This window comes from Pristiophorus japonicus, chromosome 3 (assembly GCF_044704955.1).
Source record: "Pristiophorus japonicus isolate sPriJap1 chromosome 3, sPriJap1.hap1, whole genome shotgun sequence".
Taxonomy (NCBI): Eukaryota; Metazoa; Chordata; class Chondrichthyes; family Pristiophoridae; genus Pristiophorus; species Pristiophorus japonicus.
The window spans coordinates 189,491,598-189,517,424 of record NC_091979.1 but is presented as its reverse complement, the minus strand read 5'-3'; the positions used below and the strand labels follow the sequence as shown (position 1 = coordinate 189,517,424).

Genomic DNA, 25,827 nt, shown 5'->3' with positions numbered 1-25,827 from the left:
GCAATACGACACAAGAGGGAACGTGATGAAATCCAAGGAAGTGCAATTCATTTAAACTTGAAATATGTGTCCGTGGTTAACCCTTTTGAACTGAGTCATAAAAGGATTGGGTTGAGTGCCTGAAAGTTTCAGTCTTTGTGGTGGTCTAGAATTGCAACAAATAGTGGACATGAATGATATAGTTATCAGATCTTTATTTTTGATTACTATTAGATTTGAGTATTACAAACCTAACTGTACAACATGAATATAGAGTGTGTGAATGGGGGCGGGGAAACAATGCCCGTTTGAAACTTGAGTTTGTGATGTTCTGAGCACAGTTTGATTCTTGAGGTGATGAAGTGTTATTCTTAGCCTGTGTACTAGACGATTAAGTGTTGTAATAAATTGTATTTTTAGCTGCTTTAGCTTTAGGAGAGGGGAGCATAACATAAGAACATAAGAATTAGGAACAGGAGTAGGCCATCTAGCCCCTCGAGCCTGCTCCGCCATTCAGTAAGATCATGGCTGATCTGGTCGTGGACTCAGCTCCACTTACCCGCCCTCTCCCCGTAACGCTTAATTCCCTTATTGGTTAAAAATCTATCTATCTGTCTATCTATCTTGGGCAGAGAATTCCACAGATTCACAACCCTCTGGGAGAAGAAATTTTTTCTCAACTCGGTTTTAAATTGGCTCCTCCGTATTTTGAGGCTGTGCCCCCTATTTCTAGTCTCCCCCACCAATGGAAACAACCTCTCTGCCTCTATCTTGTCTATCCCTTTCATGATTTTAAATGTTTCTATAAGATCACCCCTCATCCTTCTGAACTCCAAGGAGTAAAGACCCAGTCTACTCAATCTATCATCATAAGGTAACCCCCTCATTTCTGGAATCAGCCTAGTGAATCGTCTCTGTACCCCTTCCAAAGCTAGTATATCCTTCCTTAAGTAAGGTGACCAAAACTGCACGCAGTACTCCAGGTGCGGCCTTACCAATACCTATACAGTTGCAGCAAGACCTCCCTGCTTTTGTACTTCATCCCTTTCGCAATGAAGGCCAATATTCCATTTGCCTTCCTGATTACCTGCTGCACCTGCAAACTAACCTTTTGGGATTCATGCACAAGGACCCCCAGGTCCCTTTGCACCACAGCATGTTGTAATTTCTCTCCATTCAAATAATATTCCCTTTTACTGTTTTTTTCCCAAGGTGGATGACCTCACACTTTCCGACATTGTATTCCATCTGCCAAACCTTAGCCCATTCGCTTAACCTATCCAAATCTCCTTGCAGTCTCTGAGTCCTCTACACAACCCGCTTTCCCACTAATCTTTATGTCATCTGCAAATTTTGTTACACTACACTCTGTCCCCTCTTCCAGGTCATCTATGTATATTGTAAACAGTTGTGGTCCCAGCACTGATCCCTGTGGCACACCACTAACCACTGATTTCCAACCCGAAAAGGACCCATTTATCCCGACTCTCTGCTTTCTGTTAGCCATCCAATTCTCTATCCATGCTAATACATTTCCTCTGACTCCGCGTACCTTTATCTTTTGTAGTAACCTTTTGTGTGGCACCTTATCGAATGCCTTTTGGAAATCTAAATACACCACATCCATCGGTACACCTCCATCCACCATGCTCGTTATATCCTCAAAGAATTCCAGTAAGTTAGTTAAACATGATTTCCCTTTCATGAATCCATGCTGTGTCTGCTTGATTGCACTATTCATATCCAGATGTCCCGCTATTTCTTCCTTAATGATAGTTTCAAGCATTTTCCCCACTACAGATGTTAAACTAACCGGCCTATAGTTACCTGCCTTTTGCCTGCCCCCTTTTTTAAACAGAGGCGTTACATTAGCTGCTCTCCAATCCGCTGGTACCTCCCCAGAGTCCAGAGAATTTTGGTAGATTATAACGAATGCATCTGCTATAACTTCAGCCATCTCTTTTAATACCCTGGGATGTATTTCATCAGGATCAGGGGACTTGTCTACCTTGAGTCCCATTAGCCTGTCCAGCACTACTCCCCTAGTGATAGTGATTGTCTCAAGGTCCTCCCTTCCCACATTCCTGTGGCCTGCAAATTTTGGCATTGTTTTTGTGTCTTCCACTGTGAAGACGGAAGCAAAATAATTGTTTAAGGTCTCAGCCATTTCCACATTTCCCATTATTAAATCTCCCTTCTCATCTTCTAAAGGACCAACATTTACTTTAGTCACTCTCTTCCGTTTTATATATCGGTAAAAGCTTTTACTATCTGTTTTTATGTTTTGCGCCAGTTTACTTTCGTAATCTATCTTTCCTTTCTTTATTGCTTTCTTTGTCATTCTTTGCTGTCGTTTAAAATTTTCCCAATCTTCTAGTTTCCCACTAACCTTGGCCACCTTATACGCATTGGTTTTTAATTTGATACGCTCCTTTATTTCCTTGGTTATCCACGGCTGGTTATCACTTCTCTTGCCGCCCTTCTTTTTCACTGGAATATATTTTTTTTGCGCACTATGAAAGAGCTCCTTAAAAGTCCTCCACTGTTCCTCAATTGTGCCACCGTTTAGTCCTTGTTTCCAGTCTACTTTAGCCAACTCTGCCCTCATCCCACTGTAGTCTCCTTTGTTTAAACATAGTACCCTCGTTTCTGATACAACTTCCTCATCCTCAATCTGTATTTACAAATTCAACCATATTGTGATCACTCATTCCGAGAGGATCTTTTACGAGGAGATCGTTTATTTTTCCTGTCTCATTACACAGGACCAGATCCAAGATGGCTTGCTCCCTTGTAGGCTCTGTTACATACTGTTCTAAGAAACAGTCCCGTATGCATTCTATGAATTCCTCCTCCAGGCTACCCCCTGCAATTTGATTTGACCAATCGATATGTAGGTTAAAATCCCCCATGACTACTGTCGTTCCTTTTTCACATGCCTCCATTATTACCTTGATTATTGCCCGCCCCATCGTGAAGTTATTATTTGGGGGCCTATAAACTACGCCGACCAGTGACTTTTTTCCCCTTACTATCTCTAATCTCCACCCACAATGATTCAACATTTTGTTCATTGGAGCCAATATCATCCCTCACAACTGCCCTGATATCATCCTTTATTAACAGAGCTACCCCACCTCCTTTCCTTTCTTGCCTATCTTTCTGAATTGTCAGATACCCCTGTATGTTTAATTCCCAGTCTTGGCCACCTTGCAACCATGTTTCTGTAATGGCCACCAAATCATACCCATTTGTAATGATTTGTGCCGTCAACTCATTTACTTTATTTCGAATGCTGCGTGCATTTAGGTAGAGTGTACTACTTCTGTCTGATAACATTACAGGATAAGAACCTGTCCTTTTACAGGTCTTGCTCCTAGACTTAGATTTCCCTCCCAGGTTTTGGCATTTTTTATCTGACTATAATCATTTTAATGTTCTTATTAACCAGTAAATCATGTGAATGATGTTCCTTCCGCTCTCTCACCCAAGCTGTAAAGCCAGATGAATTTAGTCCATACGCAATGCTATTTTAAAGAGAAGGGGGATTTAGCTATAGTGCAATATTTGGTGCACTTGAAAAATCCTTATTGATATATGTAGTAAATTGTCATCTGACTTAAAAAAAATCTCCTGGTTTTCCATCAGAATGATATAGCTTTACATTTTAAGTCAGTCAGGGGCGTTTCAATGTTAACTGTATAGTGTATAATGTCTGACCCCCATCTGACCACCTCAGCTAAAGCTTTACTAAAATTAATTTGAAATATACTTGCTTCGGTCAGCATTTTCTTGGGTGGAAATAGGCTGCTGCTCTTTTTCTATCCCCTGATGAACTGGTGTTCTGTGAAACTGAACAAAACCTTCATTCTGTACAGTTTGAGGGAATGTAATGTGTTTGGGAAAGCTATTTATCACCTGAATTTTGAACCGCCAGACTGCTGAATGTTTATTTTTAGTTTGTTGTAAGTTAAGTTGGAATGTGGGCAGTTTTTTCTATTAATGCAGATGAAAACTACACGTCACACTTTTTTTTAGGCTTATTGATGACAATTTGCATTTAATGAGGAAAATATCCCAGGGTGCTTTGCAGATGTGTAATCAGTCATCTGTGTACCCATAGCAAGTATTGGTATGGGTATTCCTTGTTCTACTTTTAGAAGCTGTGAAAATGCTTTAATAAACTATGAACTAGGTTGTCATCATTCAAAAAGCTTAAAAAGTTCTCCCAGGCCAACACACTTTTTTAGGGTTAAGGGTGCAGGCGTTTTATTGGTTACCATGGTCCTTTCTGACTGCAGCATGCCAAAACATCTGGATGGCAAAGAACAGCTGGCAGTCCAGAAGAGATCAGCCATGTCGAGAATGATATCTGTTGCAGTAACTCCAGAATGAACTGCTGTGAATTGGTTTCAAATGTGATCGATTTCATCCCTCTGAAGATCACACTTGAAAATCTCTTGACCAGTGGGAAGATCCAGAAGATACTTAGGAGGTTTCCAACTGCTGCATGTCCACTTCAAGAAATCTGTGGTTCCACGAGTGCAGTTGGGTTGGTGTACAGTTAGCCCTCTTGGAAACTGCCCGTGGTGCAAACTAATATGGCAGGGAATGGGAATCTATGCAGGGAGACAGAGGGAAGTAAAATGGGGGCAGAAGCAAAGGGTGGAGAGGAGATAAGGAAAAGTGGAGGGCAGAGAGATCAAAGGCAAAAATCAAAAAGTGCCACATTACAACATAATTCTAAAAGGACAAAGAGTGTTAAAAAAACAAGCCTGAAGGCTCTGTGTCTCAATGAGAGGAGCATTCATAATAAGGTGGATGAATTAACTGCGCAGATAGCTGTTAACGAATATGATGGAATTGGGATTACGGAGACATGGCTCCAGGGTGACCATGGCTGGGAACTCAACATCCAGGGGTATTCAGTATTCAGGAAGGATTAGACAGAAAGGAATAGGAGGTGGGGTAGAGTTGCTGGTTAAAGAGGAGATTAACGCAATAGTAAGAAAGGACATTAGCTTGGATGATGTGGAATCTGTATGGGTAGAGCTGCGGAATACCAAAGGGCAGAAAACGCTAGTGGGAGTTGTGTACAGACCACCAAACAGTAGTAGTGAGGTTGGGGGTGGTATCAAACAGGAAATTAGGGATGCGTGCAATAAAGTTACAGCAGTTATCATGGGTGACTTTAATCTACATATAGATTGGGCTAACCAAACTGGTAGCAATACGGTGGAGGAGGATATCCTGGCGTGTACAAGGGATGGTTTTCGAGACCAATATGTCAAGGAACCAACTAGCGAGCTGGCCATCCGAGACTGGGTGTTGTGTAATGAGAGAGGATTAATTAGCGGTTTGTTGTGCGAGGCTCCTTAGGGAAGAGTGACCATAATATGGTAGAATTCTTCATTAAGATTGGAGAGTGACATAGTTAATTCAGAGATTAGGGTCCTGAGGTTAAAGAAAGGTAACTTCGATGGTATGAGACTTGAATTGGCTAGGATAGACTGGCGAATGATACTTAAAGGGTTGACGGTGGATAGACAATGGCAGACATTTAAGGATCACATGGATGAACTTCAAAAATTGTACATCCCTGTCTGGTATAAAAATAAAACTGGGAAGGTGGCTCAACCGTGGCTAACAAGGGAAATTAGGGATAGTGTTAAATCCAAGGAAGAGGCATATAAATTGGCCAGAAAAAGTAGAAAACCTGAGGACTGGGAGAAATTCAGACTTCAGCAGAGGAGCACAAAGGGTTTAATTAAGAGGGGGAAAATAGAGTATGAGAGTAAACTTGTAGGGAACATAAAAACTGACTGCAAAAGCTTCTATAGATATGTGAAGAGAAAAAGATTAGTGAAGATAGAATCAGGTGAATTTATAATGGGGAACAAAGAAATGGCAGACCAATTGAACAAATACTTGGTTCTGTCTTCACTAAGGAAGACACAAATAACCTTCCGGAAATATTAGGGGACCGAGGGTCTAGTGAGAAGGAGGAACTGAAGGTAATCCTTATTAGTCAGGAAATTGTGCTAGGGAAATTGATGGGATTGAAGGCCGATAAATCCCCAGGGCCTGATAGTCTGCATCTCAGAGTACTAAAGGAAGTGGCCCGAGAAATAGTGGATGCATTGGTGTCATTTTCCAACATTCTATAGACTCTGGATCAGTTCCTATGGACTGAGGGTAGCTAATGTAACTCCACTTTTAAAAAAGGAGGGAGAGAGAAAACCGGGAATTATAGACCAGTTAGCCTGACCTCAGTAGTGGAGAAAATGTTGGAATCAATTATTAAAGATGTAATAGCAGCGCATTTGGAAAGCAGTGACAGGATCAGTCCAAGTCAGCATGGATTTATGAAAGGGAAATCATGCTTGACAAATCTTCTAGAATTTTTTGAGGATGTAACTGGTAGAGTGGACAAGGGAGAAGCAGTGGATGTGGTGTATTTGGACTTTCAAAAGGCTTTTGACAAGGTCCCATACAAGAGATTAGTGTGCACATGGTATTGGGGGTAATGTATTGATGTGGATAGAGAACTGGTTGGCAGACAGTAAGCAAAGAGTAGGAATAAACGGGTCCTTTTCAAATGGCAGTCAGTGACTAGCAGGTTCAGTGCTGGGACTCCTATTTACAATATACATTAATGATTTAGACAAAGGAATTGAATGCAATATCTCCAAGTTTGCAGATGTCACTAAGCTGGGTGGCAGTGTGAGCTGTGAGGAGGATGCTAAGAGGTTGCAGGGTGACTTGGCAGGTTAGGTGAGTGGGCAAATGCATGGCAGATGCAGTATGATGTAGATAACATAGAAACATAGAAAATAGGTGCTGGAGTAGGCCATTCAGCCCTTCGAGCCTTCACCACCATTCAATAAGATCATGGCTGATCATTCCTTCAATACCCCTTTCTTGCTTTCTCTCCATACCCCTTGATCACCTTAACCGTAAGGGCCATATCTAACTCCCTCTTGAATATAACCAGTGAACTGGCATCAACAACTCTGTGGCAGGGAATTCCACAGGTTAACAACTCTGAGTGAAGAAGTTTCTCCTCATCTCAGTCCTAAATGGCCTTCCCCTTATCCTAAGACTATGTCCCCAACATCGTGAACATTCTTCCTGCATCTATCCTGTCCAGTCCCATCAGAATCTTGTACTTTTCTATGAGATCCCCTCTTATCCTTCTAAACGCCAGTGAATAAAGGCCCTGTTGATCCAGTCTCTCCTCATATGACAGCCCAGCCATCCCTTAAATCAGTCTGGTGAACCTTCGCTGCACTCCCTCAATAGCAAGAGCGTCCTTCCTCAGACTAGGAGACCAAAACTGAACACAATATTCCAGATGAGGCCTCACTAAGGCCCTGTACAGCTGCATTAAGACCTCCCTGCTTCTATATTCAAATACCCTAGCTATGAAGGCCAACATACCATTGGCTGCCTTTACCGCCTGCTGTACCTGCATGCCCACTTTCAGTGACTGATGAACCATGACACCCAGGTCTCGTTGCACTTCCCCTTTTCCTAATCTGCTGCCATTCAGATAATATTCTGTCTTTGTGTTTTTGCCCCCAAAATGGATAACCTCACATTTATCCACATTATACTGCATCTGCCATGTATTTGCCCACTCACTTAATCTATCCAAGTCACCCTGCAGCCTCTTAGCATCCTCCTCACAGCTCACACCGCCACCCAGTTTAGTGTCATCTGCAAACTTAGAGATATTACGCTCTCTTCCTTCTTCGATACCATTAATGTACATTGTAAAGAGCTGGGGTCCCGGCACTCAGCCCCGTGGCACTCCACGAGTCACTGCCTGCCATTCTGAAAAGGACCCGTTTATCCCGACTCTCTGCTTCCTGTCTGCCAACCAGTTCCCTATCCACGTCAGTATATTAGCCCCAATATCATGTGCTTTGATTTTGCACACCAATCTCTTGTGCGGGACCTTGTCAAAAGCCTTTTGAAAGTCCAAATACACCACATCTACTGGTTCTCCCTTGTCCACTCTGCTAGTTGCATCCTCAGAAAATTCCAGAAGATTCGTCAAGCATGATTTCCCCTTCATAAATCCATGCTGATTTGGTCCGATCCTGTCACTGCTTTCCAAATGCGCTGCTATTTCATCCTTAATGATTGATTCCAACATTTTCCCCACTACTGATGTCAGGTCTATAATTACACGTTTTCTCTCCCTCCTTTTTAAAAAAAGTGGTGTTACATTAGCTACCCTCCAGTCCATCGGAACTGATCCAAAGTCGACAGACTGTTGGAAAATGATTACCAATGCACCCACTATTTCTAGGGCCACTTCCTTGAGTACTCTGGGATGCAGACTATCAGGATCCGGGGATTTATCAGACTTCAATCCCATCAATTTCCCGCCTAATAAGGATATCCTTCAGTTCCTCCTTCTCACTAGACTCACTGTCCCCTAGTACCTTCGGAAGGTTATTTGTATCTTCCTTTGTGAAGACGGAACCGAAGTATTGGTTCAATTGGTCTGCCATTTCTTTGTTCCCCATTATAAATTCACCTGAATCCGACTGCAAGGGATCTACGTTGTCTTTACTAATCTTTTTCTCTTCCCATATTTATAGAATCTTTTGCAGTCAGTTTTTATGTTCTTAGCAAGCTTCCTCTCATACTCTATTTTCCCCCTCCTAATTAAACCCTTAGTCCTCCTCTTTTGAATTCTATATTTCTCCCAGTCCTCAGGTTTGTTGCTTTTTCTAGCCAATTTATATGCCTCTTCCTTGGTTTTAACACGATCCTTAATTTCCCTTGTTAGCCAGGGTTGAGCCACCTTCCCCATTTTATTTTTACTCCAGACAGGGATGAACAATTGCTAAAGTTCATCCATGTGATCTTTAAATGTTTGCCACTGCTGATCCACCGTCAACCCTTTGAGTATCCTTTGCCAGTCTATTCTAGCCAATTCACGTCTCATAACGTCGAAGTTAGCTTTCCTTAAGTTCAAGACCCTAGTTTCCGAATTAACTTTGTCACCCTCCATCTTAATAAGGAATTCTACCATATTATGGTCACTTTTCCCCAAGGGGCCTCGCACAAGAAGATTGCTAATTAGTCCCTTCTCATTACACATCACCCAGTCTAGGATGGCCAGTTCTCAGGTTGGTTCATCGACATATTGGTCCAGAAAACCATCCCTAATACACTCCAGGAAATTCTCCTCCACCGCATTGCTACCAGTTAGGTTAGCCCAATCAACATGTAGATTAAAGTTGCCCATGATTACTGCTGTACCTTTATTGCACACATCCCTTATTTCTTGTTTGATGCTGTCCCCAACCTCACTACTACTATTTGGTGGTCTATACACAACTCCCACTAGCGTTTTCTGCCCTTTGGAATGTGAGGTTATCCACTTTGGTGGCAAAAACAGGAAGGCAGAATATTATCTGAATGGTGACCGATTAAGAAAAGGGGAGGTGCAACAAGACCTGGGTGTCATGGTACATCAGTCTTTGAAAGTTGGCATGCAGGTACAGCAGGCAGTGAAGAAGGCAAATGGCATGTTGGCCTTCATAGCGAGAGGATTTAAGTATAGGAGCAGGGAGGTCATACTGCAGTTGCACAGGGCCTTGGTGAGGCCTCACCTTGAATATTGTGTAAAGCTTTGGTCTCCTAATCTGAGGAAGGAATTTCTTGCTATTGAGGGAGTGCAGCAAAGATTCACCAGACTGATTCCCGGGATGGCAGGACTGACATATGAAGAAAGTCTGGGTCGACTTGGCTTATATTCACTGGAATTTAGAAGAATGAGAGAGAATCTCATTGAAACATATAAAATTCTGATGGGATTGGACAGGTTAGATGCAGGAAGAATGTTCCTGATGTTGGGAAAGTCCAGAACCAGGGGTCACCGTCTAAAGATGAGTGGTAAGCCATTTCGGACTGATGAGGAGAAACTTCTTCACCCAGAGAATTGTGAACCTGTGGAATTCTCTACCACAGAAAGTTGTTGAGGCCAGTTCGTTAGATATATTGAAAAGGGAGTTCGATGTGGCCCTTACGGCTAAAGGGATCAAGGAGTATGGAGAGAAAGCAGGAATGGGGTACTGAAGTTGCATGATCTGATCAGCCATGATCATATTGCTTGGTGGTGCAGGCTCGAAGGGCCAAATGGCCTACTCCTGCACCTATTTTCTATGTTTCTGTGACACAGTCATGGTTTTGTCCTACCACTAGCAATGTTCTGGTCAGTTGTAAACTTAAGTTACACCCCTCTTCTGTTTTTGTTTTTTGCATTAGGTAATGTAAGACCAAGGTGCTTCATCCCATTGGTGCTTGGAAACATGGGAAAGACTTCTGGAAAGGGTTACCAGAGGGAAAATTAGGTTTTCCATAGTCTGATGCATGCTACAACAATTCTGGTGAAGCATTTGAATATTTTACTTAATGGCAGAATTTCCAGCGATGTCACTTTCTAGGAGAGTATTCAACAAGCAGGAAAATATTTATGCCCAAAATGTTGAAATGTAGCTGATGTAATACTTAAATTTGGAGTTCTGGACTCAGTGCAGATAATCTTTGTTTATCTCCTTGCTTGTTAATCTTGCGACTGTATTGTTAGTTAATAGAATAAGCTGTTCTTCCCAAAGTCACAGGTCTGGCTTTGGGCTTTACTAGTAAGAATTATTTTCTTTGTACCTTGACAGAGGAGTACAATATTCCATCACTGGGCAGATACAGGCTTTATAATACGCTGAAATTGCTGATGGTATCAAATGAGGCAAAGCTTTCTTGAGGATTTTAGCCCTAGCTTTTTTTTTGCCATTTTCTCTTATTTTCCTCAAACACTTGAAATTTTATAACTAAAGGATTTGCAACTCTTCAGTAGATATGATTGGCAGCTTCAAGTCAGTCTTTCTCGAGGGTTTTTATCTCAACACTGAGCATAAAGCCCCATTTGACTGTCGACAGACCAGTTTCACCTCCATTTGCTTGCAGTGGTTTAGTCATTACTGTCTGTCCAATGGAAAATTAATACCATCCTCCGAGGTGTTGTGTATTTTGGAGTACCAGCTCACAGTAATGGAGGTCAAAAATTCCCCCATACCAGTGAGTTCTCAGTCACATTACTGTGATATGGCAAATTCAAAGGGCTGGTCGCTTCCAAATCACCATTTCACCTCCTGACAGCTAGCTCAAAGCAACATTGTGAAGGCCTAGAGCAGATTACTTAAGATGCAATATGTCCCGAAAAATTAGGACTTAAAAAGTTGTGTGTTCCTTAAAAAAGACATGACTTGGGAAATATTGTCACTTTTGATGAGACCAACCAGGTAATTCAAAAAAAAGATTGGAAACAGAGTGACCAAGCATGTTTGCCTGAGAAATTCTTCACAGGTGTTGAGAAGACTAATATTCAATTATCATTTGGTTATGAGTGCACATTTTGAGAAAGTTACACATCCAATTTACCAGTTGCACCATAGTGAATCCAAGATGCTATATATTTCTAAAAGGTCTATATATGTTGAGAGTTAATTTAGCATGGTGTCAATGTGGTAGGAGTTTGTAACTTGAGGCTTGGTGGGTAGCTGTGAGAATGTCTAGAATTCTGTATGATGTTGTCAGGTAGGTACCTGGGTATCTTGCAGGGTGCTGCTCATTTCTATGTTCCTTTTTGTAAAAAAAATTGTTGCATTTATCTGTTTAACTAATGACTCTCGTTAATTATACCAAGGACAGTTTTAACAGGTATGCAACTTTGCAAGATACTGTATCATCTTATTTGGATACTTTCAGTATAAGTCTGCGCTGGCATTGTTTGAGAATTGTTAGTTAATCATTTGCAAACTAAGTATTACTCACAGCTAACTCACCCCTACAGTAACTGGGACTGATCTGCCTTTCACAAAAAAGTGGATAATGGAGTTCATATATTGCCCTGATTATTTAACTAGCCCTCAATGCAATTTTGGAAACTATGACCCAAGTAGGGTTTTACAGAACATATGTTAACTCACCAGCCCAAGTTGTCGTGGCCAATCGTAGTTCAATAATTGCAGGCATTCTGAATAAAACACTGATGTATTGTTGGACATAGTTTTGTAGATAAGCTAACAGTTATGTTTTCTGGCTTCTTTTTCCAATTGGGAAATATGTGACATTCTAAACCAGATTCCTCTCAAATTGCCTTATTCACCCACCCAACCCAAAGGAACACTATTTGGAATCATGGATGACAACTGTTAGGAATTCACAACCTGTGTCTAGCAACTGAATGCTTCTGTTCCTGGAATTGATGAGGCACCAGTTACTAAGTGAGATTCAAAAGCAATGTTTACATTACTGCAATGCTGTTCACTCCCAGTGTATTGGTCTTATCCATTCAATGCCACTGGCAAATACAAACGTTACTTGTTTCCTCACACCCAAAAACAGAGAAGATTCCTTTTCTGTAGGCTTCCCAAATCTGCCACTAAGTGTTTTCAGTGTTGGCTGCCTCAGAATTACATCATGCTGCAGGCACGTCTTGACATGCTAGACCTGCTCAGTACTTGTTCTGCCTTTTACTCTGATTTATGTTAGAAATTTATGAAGAAATTTATCTTTGAATAGAAGGAATAGAGACTTTTAGCTGGACAGATCCTGTAGTCTAAACCGTTTTCCAGGGTGCATCAGTAGCATTTAATTCGCCTAACTGATGGAATACTTTTCTTCAGCCTCTAATAATATGTTAGTTATTTTTCAAAATGATTTGAACAAATTTAGAAATTGTTCAGTAACTTCATTCTGATCACAATTATTTTGACTAGTTTTTAAATCGAGAAGGGATGGGTGTGAAAGAGCAGAAGACCCACTTCACAAAGGTGATCGACTACTGTTTGCGCTCCTATTGCAGCTTTTGTTTGTCTTCAACTTGTACAATTTGACTTTCCTACGGAGGGAACAAATGTGTATCAGTGAATAGGCGTTGCAATTTCTGTTTTTGAAAATGATTTGAATACAAACTAAGTGACAATGAATTTGAGTAGGTTCTTAACTAAATATTAAAATACATGCCACTCATTTTTACATCAAAGAATATCAAGTTGAGAGACAATGTTTTTCTTCATGGTAAAGTGTGCTTTTCAGTAGAATTGAATTTTGAAAGCTCTTGAAAAAGAAAAAGGTTCACCTGTTAAATATAATGCATGACAGATATAAGACAACTTATGAGACTGAGAAAGACACCTGCCCAGAAACCAATCACAAAACACTGAACTCTTGTGTTTGCAGAGATGTCTTAGAAACGTATAAACCAGTGCTGTCAGGTCCATGCCCTTGCCATCCCCTCATTGCTGATAAGACGCTATCATTCCACCAGTGAGCTGAACCCCCACATTGCATATCTTATTGAACCTCGGATTCTCTCTCTGTAGTGGTGTCAGACTACAGTGCCGAACTCCAAAACCCCACCACAGTTTTGTTCCGTCAGCTCGTGCTAGCAAAGCCCAGAACTGTCTCCCCAGTGCAGCTCGAATTCCCTCTCCCTCGCCACCTCTCACGGCTAAATATAAAATAAAGACAGCTCATTTACAATATTCAGTGAACAATAGATAGACTCGAGGAATTCGATCTCCAAAGTACCAGAATACCAATGTAATAAAAACTAAATTGTATTTGTTCAATCATCGCAAATCAGGGGCATAAACCTTCCTATCATTACAAACAGTGTATCTGCCAACTCATCATGAGTTCTGCTAGTGTATAAGTAATTGATCCCATTTGTTATTCTTTCATAAAATAAACATTTTTAAATCAATGGTTAAAGCTCAATACTGAAAAAAATCATTTATGATGAAGGAAAATAAATAATATAGCAAAGTAGAAATATAGGGCCCAAGTTTCCACACGATAAAAAACGGGCGCCCCTCCGAGCTGAGCGCCCGTTTTTCGCGCCTAAAACGGCGCCTAAAAAAGAAAATCGCGATTCTGGAGCGTTCTGCAGCTCCTTGTTTGCCTGGCGCGGCGCCCAGGGGGCGGAGCCTACACTTGCGTCGATTTTGTAAGTGGGAGGGGGCGGGTACTATTTAAATTAGTTTTTTTCCTGCCGGCAACGCTGCGCGTGTGCGTTGGAGCGTTCGCGCATGCTCAGTGTGAAAAAAACATTGGCACTCGGCCATTTTTGTAGTTCTTTGTAGCTGTTTAATTTTTGAACATTATTTTAATAAAAGCACATTGCCATCAGCACTTGTAGCCTTCTCACTGTCTCCTCCTCTCTTTCTCCCCCCCCCCCGGGAAAGAACGGGCGCCTCTCTCTTTCCCCCCCCCCCGCGGGCAGAACGGGCGCCTCTCCCCTCCCCTCGCGGGAAAGAATGGGAGACCCCCCCCCCCCCCCCCTGCGGGCAGAACGGGCGCCTCTTCTCTTCCCCACTCGGGAAGAACGGACGCCTCAGGCTGACTACAGAATTCTCCGTGCCTGAAGCACTTTCACACAGGTAGGAAGATGGTTTATTTAACCTTTTCGTTGTTTATAAATGTTTCTTCAGGTTGGATTTATTTGTATAATATTTGTAGAAGTATAAATAAGGATTTATTGTAGAATTTAATGAGTTCCCCTCCCCCCCCCCCCCCCCCCACCTCGTTCTGGACGCCTAATTTGTAACCTGCGCCTGATTTTTTAATGTGTAGAACAGGTTTTTTCAGTTCTACAAAAATCTTCACTTGCTCCATTCTACTTTAGTTTGGAGTACGTTTTCACTGTGGAAACTTTGAAATCAGGCGTCAGTGGCCGGACACGCCCCCTTTTGAAGAAAAAATTCTGTTCCAAAGCGGAACTGTTCTACCTGACTAGAACTGCAGAAAAAAAATGTGGAGAATTGCGATTTCTAAGATAATCTGTTCTCCACCAGTTGCTCCTAAAAAATCTGGCGCAAATCATGTGGAAACTTGGGCCCTTAGTGCTTACAAATTGAACACTGTAGCTTATTAATGTAAAATTCTCAACTTTTCAGTTGAATGTTTCAAGTTGTTTGCTAAAACTCATTTTAGTATCTGCCTCTACATGCAGCATACTTGCTATAATCTATGTTCTATTCGATGAGGGAGGACAACCTAGAACATAAAAATGAGATCACATTACCTATCATGGTTGAGACTATTCCTGGGTCTAAAATAAACGTTCATGTGACTTGGTCTTTTTTTTAAACTTAAAAAGTTGTGTATATTGCTTTATATGTAGAGCATTGAAGCACTGACCACACTTCACCAGCTCCGCTGGGAAGCCTACGTAGTTCGCATGCTAGTCACGAGACTCCCAAAGCAAGCAGTCTACTTGGAACTCCTTCACGGCAAAAGAGCCAAAGGAGAGCAGTGGAAACGTTACAAGGACACCCACAAAGCCTCCCTGATGAAGTGCAACATCCCCACTGACATCTGGGAGTCCCTGGCCAAAGACCGCCCTAAGTGGAGGAAGTGCATTCAGGAGGGTGCTGAGCACCTCGAGTCTCGTCGTCGAGAGCATGCAGAAATGAAGCGCAGGCAGCGGAAAGAGCGTGTGGTAAACCAGTCCCACCCACCCCTTCCCTCGACGACTGTTTGTCCCACCTGTGACCGAGACTGTGGTTCTCGTATTGGACAAAACAGCACCTAAGAACTCATGCTAAGAGTGGAAGCAAGTCTTCCTCGATTCTGAGGGACTGCCTAGGATGATGATGATGATATGTAGAGCTATACACTTAAATGACAACTGCAATATTTATTATACAGTCCTTAAAACCAGCAAAGTATAAATAGAGGAATAGAGTATAAAAACAAAAAGATCTTGCTAGAACTTTATAACTGGTTAGAGCTCAGCTGGAGCATTGTGGACAGTTCTGGGCACCATACTTAAGGAAAGATGTAAAGGCCTTAGAAAGGGTACAGAGGAGGTTTACCACAATGTTACCAGGGATGAGGGACTTGAGTTATGAGGAGAAGTGGAAAAGTTAGGACTTCTTCTTGGAACAGAAAAGGTTAAGAGGTGACCTAATAGAGGTTTTCAAGAAGATGAGAGGTTTAGATGAGAGTAAATAGAGAGAAACTATTCCCTCTAGTGAGTGGGTCAATAACTAGAAGTCAAAGATTTAATATCATTGACAAAAGATCTAAGGGGGAGATGAGACGACATTTTTTCAGAGTTTTCGGAATCTGGAACGCTCTACCTGAAAAGGTGATGGAAGCTGATTTCATAAATAATTTTACAGGGGAGTTGGACAGGTGCTTGGGGATGTGGAACTTGCAGGATTAAGGACAAAAATTGGCCATGTGGTGACCAAGCACAATTGCTGTTTCAAAGAGCCAGTACAAGCACAGCGTGCCAAAGGACCTCCTCCTGTGCTGGAAGTTTCTATGATTCTATAATATAATCACCATTTTCTTTTTTTTTTAAAAAGATAGTGCTGCTCAGCTTTTAAGCAACAATGGGATTGTGCCATATTTTTATTTTTCTGTTTGTACATTGAAAGCTAACTGTCATTTTTTTTTACTTTTTCTTTAGGAACCTGTAGCAAATCCATGGCTGAAGGTATGTGCTGCATATTTTGATTAAACCTTTGCTGTTTTATGACCTGATTTTTCTGGATAATTTTTATGATTTTACTAAAATATATTGAGATGCATGATTAATCCCAATTTGTTTTGTATCTTGTATAGTTATCCACTTTGGAAAGCAGTATAACTTTCTATTATGTGAGAAGGACAATTGTTAATTTTTGAATTCATTTCCTGGTACTGACGTCTTCGTGCTGAGGGGTAGTGCAGTGCTTGAGGCACCGTTCAGATGAGAAGTTATTCCACGGTGTAATCTACCTGATCTGGTGGATGAGGATCTTATCATCATCATAGGGCAGTCCCTCGAAACGAGGATGACTTGCTTCCACGCCGAAAATAGATGAGTTCACAGGTGTTTCAATGAAGGGCCCAATATTCCGGATCAATATATTGAAGGGTGGAAGATGCCTGTGCGTGGATTTTTTTTAACATGTGGTGGCCGTTGCACCCCAGCCCACCACATGGGCTTGATAGAGCTAGGTCTTGGTCCAGTGGCAAGGATTAACCAAGATGACTGGAGACCAGCTCTGCTGCACAGACCTAGTGCACACACACATCGCAGTGTGGGCTGGCCCGTGCTGCCCATGGGCCCTCGCCTCTTCTGGATCCCGAACTCTCGCCTCTCCTGGGCCCTGATCACATCCCTCTACGAACTCTTGCCACTCCTTCGCCCCGACCTCACCACTCCTGTTGTACCTGCCTGCACTGCAGTCAGCTGCTGCCCTCCTGCAGCAGCATGGTAAGCTAGGAAAGTAGGACTGGATGACACAAAAGTGCACACTGAGTTCTGGGGGAATGGGAAAAGGAAAACACAGAAGGGGAGGGCCAAAGACCGAGTCAGAAGGGAGGCTTTTTAAGGACCTTTTGAAGGTGAATGATGGTGTGAAGAGTGGAAGGTGTGGTTTTGTGAGAGAACCTGGTAATACGAGTGTAGTGACTGTGGGCTTCATTGGGGAAGTGAGCAATAATCCAGTGTTAAAGTGTCTGGAAATGTACGAGAGGAGAATGTCAGGCTAATCTGTTGGAACAGAGCTGTCGAAGAATTTTAAAATGAGGACAAAGAACTTGAAGTCAATTCGTGAGTGCGCAGGAACCAGTGGAGTTTGACAACAATTAAGGTGATGACTGTTGGAGAAGGTACTATCCTTGGTGTCCTGGATAAGTTTTGTGAAATTGGCGAAAGAAATTCAGAACTGATGTGGAATAATGTCTTTACTCAGTGATAAATGTTTTTAGAATCTGCCCAGCAGGCGAGTAATGAGTAAATCATTAGGGATATTCAAAAAAAACAAGTTGATGCTAAGATTATTGGAGCGATGGGCCTCACTAGGCAGAATAAACTTCAGTCTTTGACTTATGTTAATTACAAAATACAAAGAGTACTTTAAGAGTGCATTGCTCTACTCTTCAGCTGAGCATGTAGATACACACATGCACCTATCCCATGGCCTGAATTTGCAAATTCAAACCTGGTAAAAGGTTTACTGTACTGGGTGAGAACTCCCTCCCCATTTCATTTTGTATCTTTTAAAAGTTTTAATTTGCCAACTTAAATCTACCTTCTGGGAAGCATCTTTTTTTTTTAGTTACGGCTGGTTGTGTCTGCAACAGCATTACCTTCAGTGTCAGCTTACAAACTGAGACATCCTAGAACTACTTCACCAAATTGTTAGCATCTGCATTTCAGATCCTGCTGTTGAAGGATGGAGGGAGGCTTTTACTTTGCAAATTGCAGCTAAGACATTGCTCTGACATCGTTGTTACAGTTTACAAAATCAACATTTCAATTACACTTGCCATCCATGCTTTGCTAAAATGGCAGAGCAATTGAACAAATACTTTGGTTCTGTCTTCACGAAGGAAGACACAAATAACCTTCCGGAAGTACTAGGGGGACAGTGGGTCTCGTGAGGAGGAACTGAAGGATATCCTTATTAGGCGGGAAATTGTGTTAGGGACATTGATGGGATTGAAGGCCGATAAATCCCCGGGGCCTGATAGTCTGCATCCCAGAGTACTTAAGGAAGTGGCCCTAGAAATAGTGGATGCATTGGTGATCATTTTCAAACAGTCTATTGACTCTGGATCAGTTCCTATGGACTGGAGGGTAGCTAATGTAACCCTACTTTTTAAAAAGGGAGGGAGAGAGAAAGCGGGTAATTTTTGACCGGTTAGCTTGACATCAGTAGTGGGGAAAATGATGGCATCAATTATTAAGGATGAAATAGCAACACATTTAGAAAGCAATGACAGGATCGGTCCAACTCAGCATGGATTTATGAAGGGGAAATCATGCTTGACAAATCTTCTGGAATTTTTTGAGGATGTAACGAGTAGAGTGGACAAGGGAGAACCAGTGAATGTGGTGTATTGGGACTTTCAAAAAGCTTTTGACAAGGTCCCACACAAGAGATTGGTGTGCAAAATCAAAGCACATGGTATTGGGGGTAAAATACTGATGTGGACAGAGAAACTGGTTGGCAGACAGGAAGCAGAGAGTCGGGATAAACGGGATCTTTTCAGATGACTAGTGGAGTGCCGCAAGGCTCCGTGCTAGGACCCCAGCACTATACAATATATATCAATGATTTGGATGAAGGAATTGAGTGTAATATCTCCAAGTTTGCAGATGACACTAAACTGGGTGGCGGTGTGAGCTGTGAGGGAGACTCTAGGAGGTTGCAGGGTGACTTGGACAAATGAATGGCAGATGCAGTATAATATGGATAAATGTGAGGTTATCCACTTTGGGGGCACAAACACGAAGACAGAATATTATCTGAATGGCAGCAGATTAGGAAAAGGGCAGGTGCAACGAGAACTGGGTGTCATGGTTCATTAGTCGTTGAAAGTTGGCATACAGGTACAGCAGGCGGTGAAGAAGGCAAATGGTATGTTGGCCTTCATAGCTAGGGGATTTAAGTATAGGAGCAGGGAGGTCTTACTGCAGTTGTACAGGGTCTTGGTGAGGCCTCACCTGGAATATTGATTGGGCTAACCAAACTGGTAGTAATGCGGTGGAGGAGAATTTCCTGGAGTGTATTAGGGATGGTTTTTTTGATCAATATGTCGAGGAACCAACTAGAGCTGGCCATCCTAGACTGGGTGATGTGTAATGAGAAGAGACTAATTAGCAATCTTGTTGTGCGAGGCCCCTTGAGGAAGAGTGACCATAATATGGTAGAATTCTTTATTAAGATGGAGAGTGACACAGTTAATTCGGAAATTAGGATCCTGAACTTAATGAAAGGTAACTTTGACGGTATGAGGCATGAATTGGCTAGAATAGACTGGCAAAGGATACTTAAAGGGTTGACGGTAAATAAGCAATGGCTAACATTTAATGATCATACGGATGAACTTTAGCAATTGTACATCACTGTCTGGAGTAAAAATAAAACTGGGAAGGTGGCTCAACCGTGGCTAACAAGGGAAATTAAGGATAGTGTTAAAACCAAGGAAGAGGCATATAAATTGGCTAGAAAAAGCAACAAACCTGAGGACTGGGAGAAATTTAAAATTCAACAGAGGAGGACTAAGGGTTTAATTAAGAGGGGGAAAATAGAGTACGAGAGGAAGCTTGCAGGGAACATAAAAACTGACTGCAAAAGCTTCTATAAATATGTGAAGAGAAAAAATTAGTGAAGACAAACGTAGGTCCCTTGCAGTCGGATTCAGGTGAATCTATAATGGGGAGCAAAGAAATGGCAGACCAATTGAACAAATACTTCACGAGTGAAGACACAAATAACCTTCCGAATGTACTAGGGGACAGTGGGTCTAGTGAGAAGGAGGAACTGAAGGATATCCTTATTAGGCGGGAAATTGTGTTAGGGACATTGATGGGATTGAAGGCCGATAAATCCCCGGGGCCTGATAGTCTGCATCCCAGAGTACTTAAGGAAGTGGCCCTAGAAATAGTGGATGCATTGGTGATCATTTTCCAACAGTCTGTCGACTGTGGATCAGTTCCTATGGACTGGAGGGAAGCTAATGTAATCCCACTTTTTAAAAAAGGAGGGAGAGAGAAAACGGGTAATTATAGACCGGTTCGCCTGACATCAATAGTGGGGAAAATGTTGGAATCAATCATTAAGGATGAAATAGCAGCGCATTTGGAAAGCAGTGACAGGATCGGTCCAAGTCAGCATGGATTTATGAAAGGGAAATCATGCTTGACGAATCTTCTGGAATTTTTTGAGGATGTAACCAGTATAGTAGGCAAGGGAGAACCAGTGGATGTGGTGTATTTGGACTTTCAAAAGGCTTTTGACAAGGTCCCGCACAAGAGATTGGTGTGCAAAATCAAAGCGCATGGTATTGGGGATAATATACTGATGTGGATAGAGAGGAAGCAGAGAGTCGGGATAAACGGATCCTTTCCAGAATGGCAGGCAGTGACTAGTGGAGTGCCGCAGGGCTCATTGCTGGGACCCCAGCTCTTTACAATATACATTAACGATTTAGATAAAGGAATTGAGTGTAATATCTCCAAGTTTGCAGATGACACTAAACTGGGTGGCGGTGTGAGCTGTGAGGAGGACGCTAAGAAGCTGCAGGGTGACTTGGACAGGTTAGGTGAGTGGGCAAATGCATGGCAGATGCAGTATAATGTGGATAAATGTGAGGTTATCCATTTTGGGGGCAAAAACACAAAGGCAGAATATTACCTGAATGGTGGCAGATTAGGAAAAGGGGAGGTGCAACAAGACCTGGGTGTCATGGTTCATCAGTCATTGAAAGCTGGCATGTAGGTACAGCAGGCGGTGAAGAAGGCAAATGGTATGTTGGCCTTCATAGCTGGGGGATTTGAGTATAGAAGTATGAAGGTCTTGCTACATTTGTACAGGGCCTTAGTGAGGCCTCATCTGGAATATTGTGTTCAGTTTTGGTCTCCTAATCTGAAGAAGGACGTTCTTGCTATTGAGGGAGTGCAGCGAAATTTCACCAGACTGATTCATAGAAACATAGAAAATAGGTGCAGGAGTAGGCCATTCGGCCCTTCTAGCCGGCACTGCCATTCAATGAGTTCATGGCTGAACATGCAACTTCAGTACCCCATTCCTGCTTTCTCGCCATACCCCTTGATCCCCCTAGTAGTAAGGACTTCATCTAACTCCTTTTTGAATATATTTAGTGAATTGGCCTCAACAACTTTCTGTGGTAGAGAATTCCACAGGTTCACCACTCTCTGGGTGAAGAAGTTTCTCCTCATCTCGGTCCTAAATGGCTTACCCCTTATCCTTAGACTGTGACCCCTGGTTCTGGACTTCCCCAATATTGGGAACATTCTTCCTGCATCTAACCTGTCTAAACATATCAGAATTTTAAACGTTTCTATGAGGTCTCCTCTCATTCTTCTGAACTCCAGTGAATACAAGCCCAGTTGATCCAGTCTTTCTTGATAGGTCAGTCCCGCCATCCCGGGAATCAGTCTGGTGAACCTTCACTGCACTCCCTCAATAGCAAGAATGTCCTTCCTCAGGTTAGGAGACCAAAACTGTACACAATAATCCAGGTGTGGCCTCACCAAGGCCCTGTACAAATGTAGCAACACCTCCCTGCCCCTGTACTCAAATCCTCTCACTAGGAAGGCCAACATGCCATTTGCTTTCTTAACCGCCTGCTGTGTACCTGCATGCCAACCTTCAATGACTGATGTACCATGACACCCAGGTCTCGTTGCACCTCCCCTTTTCCTAATCTGTCACCATTCAGATAATAGTCTGTCTCTCTGTTTTTACCACCAAAGTGGATAACCTCACATTTATCCACATTATACTTCATCTGCCATGCATTTGCCCACTCACCTAACCTATCCAAGTCGCTCTGCAGCCTCATAGCATCCTCCTCACAGCTCACACTGCCACCCAACTTAGTGTCGTCCGCAAATTTGGAGATACTACATTTAATCCCCTCGTCTAAATCATTAATGTACAGTGTAAACAGCTGGGGCCCCAGCACAGAACCTTGCGGTACCCCACTAGTCACCGCCTGCCATTCTGAAAAGTACCCATTTACTCCTACTCTTTGCTTCCTGTCTGACAACCATGTTCTCAATCCATGTCAGCACACTACCCCCAATCCCATGTGCTTTAACTTTGCACATTAATCTCTTGTGTGGGACCTTGTCGAAAGCCTTCTGAAAGTCCAAATATACCACATCAAATGGTTCTCCCTTGTCCACTCCACTGGAAACATCCTCAAAAAATTCCAGAAGATTTGTCAAGCATGATTTCCCTTTCACAAATCCATGCTGACTTGGACCTATCATGTCACCTCTTTCCAAATGCGCTGCTATGACATCCTTAATAATTGATTCCATCATCTTACCCACTACCGATGTCAGGCTGACCGGTCTATAATTCCCTGTTTTCTCTCTCCCTCCTTTTTTTAAAAAGTGGGGTTACATTGGCTACCCTCCACTCGATAGGAACTGATCTAGAGTCAATGGAATGTTGGAAAATGACTGTCAATGCATCCGCTATTTCCAAGGCTACCTCCTTAAGTACTCTGGGATGCAGTCCATCAGGCCCTGGGGATTTATCGGCCTTCAATCCCATCAATTTCCCCAACACAATTTCCCGACTAATAAGGATTTCCCTCAGTTCCTCCTCCTTACTAGACCCTCTGACCCCTTTTATATCCGGAAGGTTGTTAGTGTCCTCCTTAGTGACCAAAGTACTTGTTCAATTGGTCCGCCATTTCTTTGTTCCCCGTTATGACTTCCCCTGATTCTGACTGCAGGGGACCTACGTTTGTCTTTACTAACCTTTTTCTCTTTACATATCTATAGAAACTTTTGCAATCCGTCTTAATGTTTCCTGCAAATGTTTACTCCATTTTCCCTGCCCTAATCAAATCCTTTGTCCTCCTCTGCTGAGTTCTAAATTTCTCCCAGTCTCCGGGTTCGCTGCTATTTCTAGCCAATTTGTATGCCACTTCCTTGGCTTTAATACTATCCCTGATTTCCCTTGATAGCCACGGTTGAGCCACCTTCCCTTTTTTATTTTTACGCCAGACAGGAATGTACAATTGTTGTAGTTCATCCATGCGGTCTCTAAATGTCTGCCATTGCCCATCCACAGTCGACCCCTTAAGTATCATTCGTCAATCTATCCTAGCCAATTCACGCCTCATACCTTCAAAGTTACCCTTCTTTAAGTTCTGGACCATGGTCTCTGAATTAACTGTTTCATTCTCCATCCTAATGCAGAATTCCACCATATTATGGTCACTCTTCCCCAAGGGGCCTCGCACAACGAGATTGCTAATTAATCCTCTCTCATTACACAACACCCAGTCTAAGATGGCCTCCCCCCTAGTTGGTTCCTCGACATATTGGTCTAGAAAACCATCCCTTATGCACTCCAGGAAATCCTCCACCACCAGTTTGGTTAGCCCAATCTATGTGCATATTAAAGTCACCCATTATAACTGCTGCACCCTTATTGCATGCACCCCTAATTTCCTGTTTGATGCCCTCCCCAACATCACTACTGTTTGGAGGTCTGTACACAACTCCCACTAACGTTTTTTGCCCTTTCGTGTTCTGCAGCTCTACCCATATAGATTCCACATCATCCAAGCTAATTCCGTGGATGGCAGGACTGACATATGAGGATAAACTGAATCATCTGGGCCTTTATACATTGGAGTTTAGATGGATGAGAGGGGATAACACAGAAACATATAAGATTCTGATGGGACTGGACAGGTTAGATCCGTGTAGAATGTTCCCGATGTTGGGAAGTCCAGAACCAGGGGACACAGTCTAAGGATAAGGGGTAGGCCATTTAGGACCGAGATGAGGAGAAACTTCTTCACTCAGAGGGTTGTTAATCTGTGCAATTCCCTGCGCAGAGAGTTGTTGATGCCAGTTCATTGGATATATTCAAGAGGGAGTGAGATATGGCCCTTACGGCTAAGGGGATCAAGGGGTATGAAGAGAAAGCAGGAAAGGGGTACTGAGTGAATGATCAGCCATGACCTTATTGAATGGTGGTGCAGGCTCGTAGGGCCGAATGGTCTACTCCTGCACCTATTTTCTATGTTTCTATGTAAAAGGATTTCAATGTAATTGTTGTTCAAAGATTAAGTAAGGAAGAAGGGGAATGTAAAAGAATACAGTTTAAAAACATGGCGTTCTAAAGGCTCATTGGTCAATAAGCTGCGTGGTATGATTGTGATTGACATAGACCAAGAAAGTCCTAAGTGTGATCTGTGGTCTGTTCCAAAATGGCCAAACTCAGTTTGGGTATGTGTTGCAATTCAGTGGGTGTGTTACAGTAGGTTTTATGTGTTCATAGTCCGTGGAAAATAAATATCAGCTACACTGCAAGTATCATATTTGCAGCCATAATCAGTGAATGTGTGACTATAGTCTTGCTCTTGGCTATGATGACTCTCTTGGAAAAAAACACTTACTGTCCATCCATTCTCATACTTAAATGGATGCTTTGTTAGGTCCTGGAGGGCTGTTGAGCTCCAAGATCAGTCATTGTCTACAAGAGCGGAGAGAAGTGGACTCAGGGAAAATTGGAGGAGTGAAAAGAAGAAATAAAAATTGGGTCATACAGTGGGTTCGAATATTTTTTCCTTTTGACAAGATGGAAGTAGTCTTCAGTGGTGTTGAAATAAAATGCACTTCACCATCTCAGCTGGGTTCCAAGTAGGAATCTTATTTTGGGAGGGCACTATGCTGTTATCAGCATTTAAAGCTGTGCAAATGGTCAAGCATTTTGGGGGTGAAATGGTCAAGATCAAGGCCCAAGGGTTGACATTGGCGTTGAGAGAAAGACAACTTGGGCTTCAGAGGTGATATACAGGTGCAACCTTCAAAGTGAATGATATCTCAGAGCTACAGATTAAGGAATGTCACGTTTTGACATGTATGTCCAATTTGCAGCTTTTCAGTGGCAGTTATAGGGTCTGCACTTTCTCAGCATACAGCAGTTAGTACTCTGGCTTGTCTTCATTCAAACCCTGATAGGCGAGTCTGAAATGGCTTTTGAATTCATCCCAACAGATGTGCTTTGTATAAATTTTTTCTGAAGTTTATTTTATAAAAGCATTACAGCTGTTGGGACAAGAATAGCAGTGACCTACAGGAAGGTGTTATTACAAAATGAAGTTCAGCACACAGCAGGCTAACACGTGTCACGCAGTTGTAGTTTTATTTGTATTATAGATTCAGAAGATGGTAGAATAGAAAGATGCTGGGAGCGATTTAGTGTTAAAGCTAGGAAATTGATGCCACCACATGAGCAATTGATGGTCAGGCCCCACCAG

The 25,827-nt window shown here is 42.4% G+C and overlaps 1 protein-coding gene across 5 annotated transcripts in view; it reads left to right on the top strand.

Annotated features, from left to right (window-relative positions):
- LOC139260041 (double-stranded RNA-specific editase 1-like) overlaps nucleotides 1-25,827 on the top strand; it is a 407,611-nt gene that overhangs the window by 202,205 nt on the left and 179,579 nt on the right. For all 5 annotated transcript variants that reach the window (XM_070876120.1, XM_070876117.1, XM_070876118.1 and 2 more), the window contains one exon: nucleotides 16,484-16,510. In XM_070876120.1, coding sequence (XP_070732221.1) covers nucleotides 16,484-16,510 — 27 coding nt within the window. The remainder of the gene's footprint in view (nucleotides 1-16,483; nucleotides 16,511-25,827) is intronic.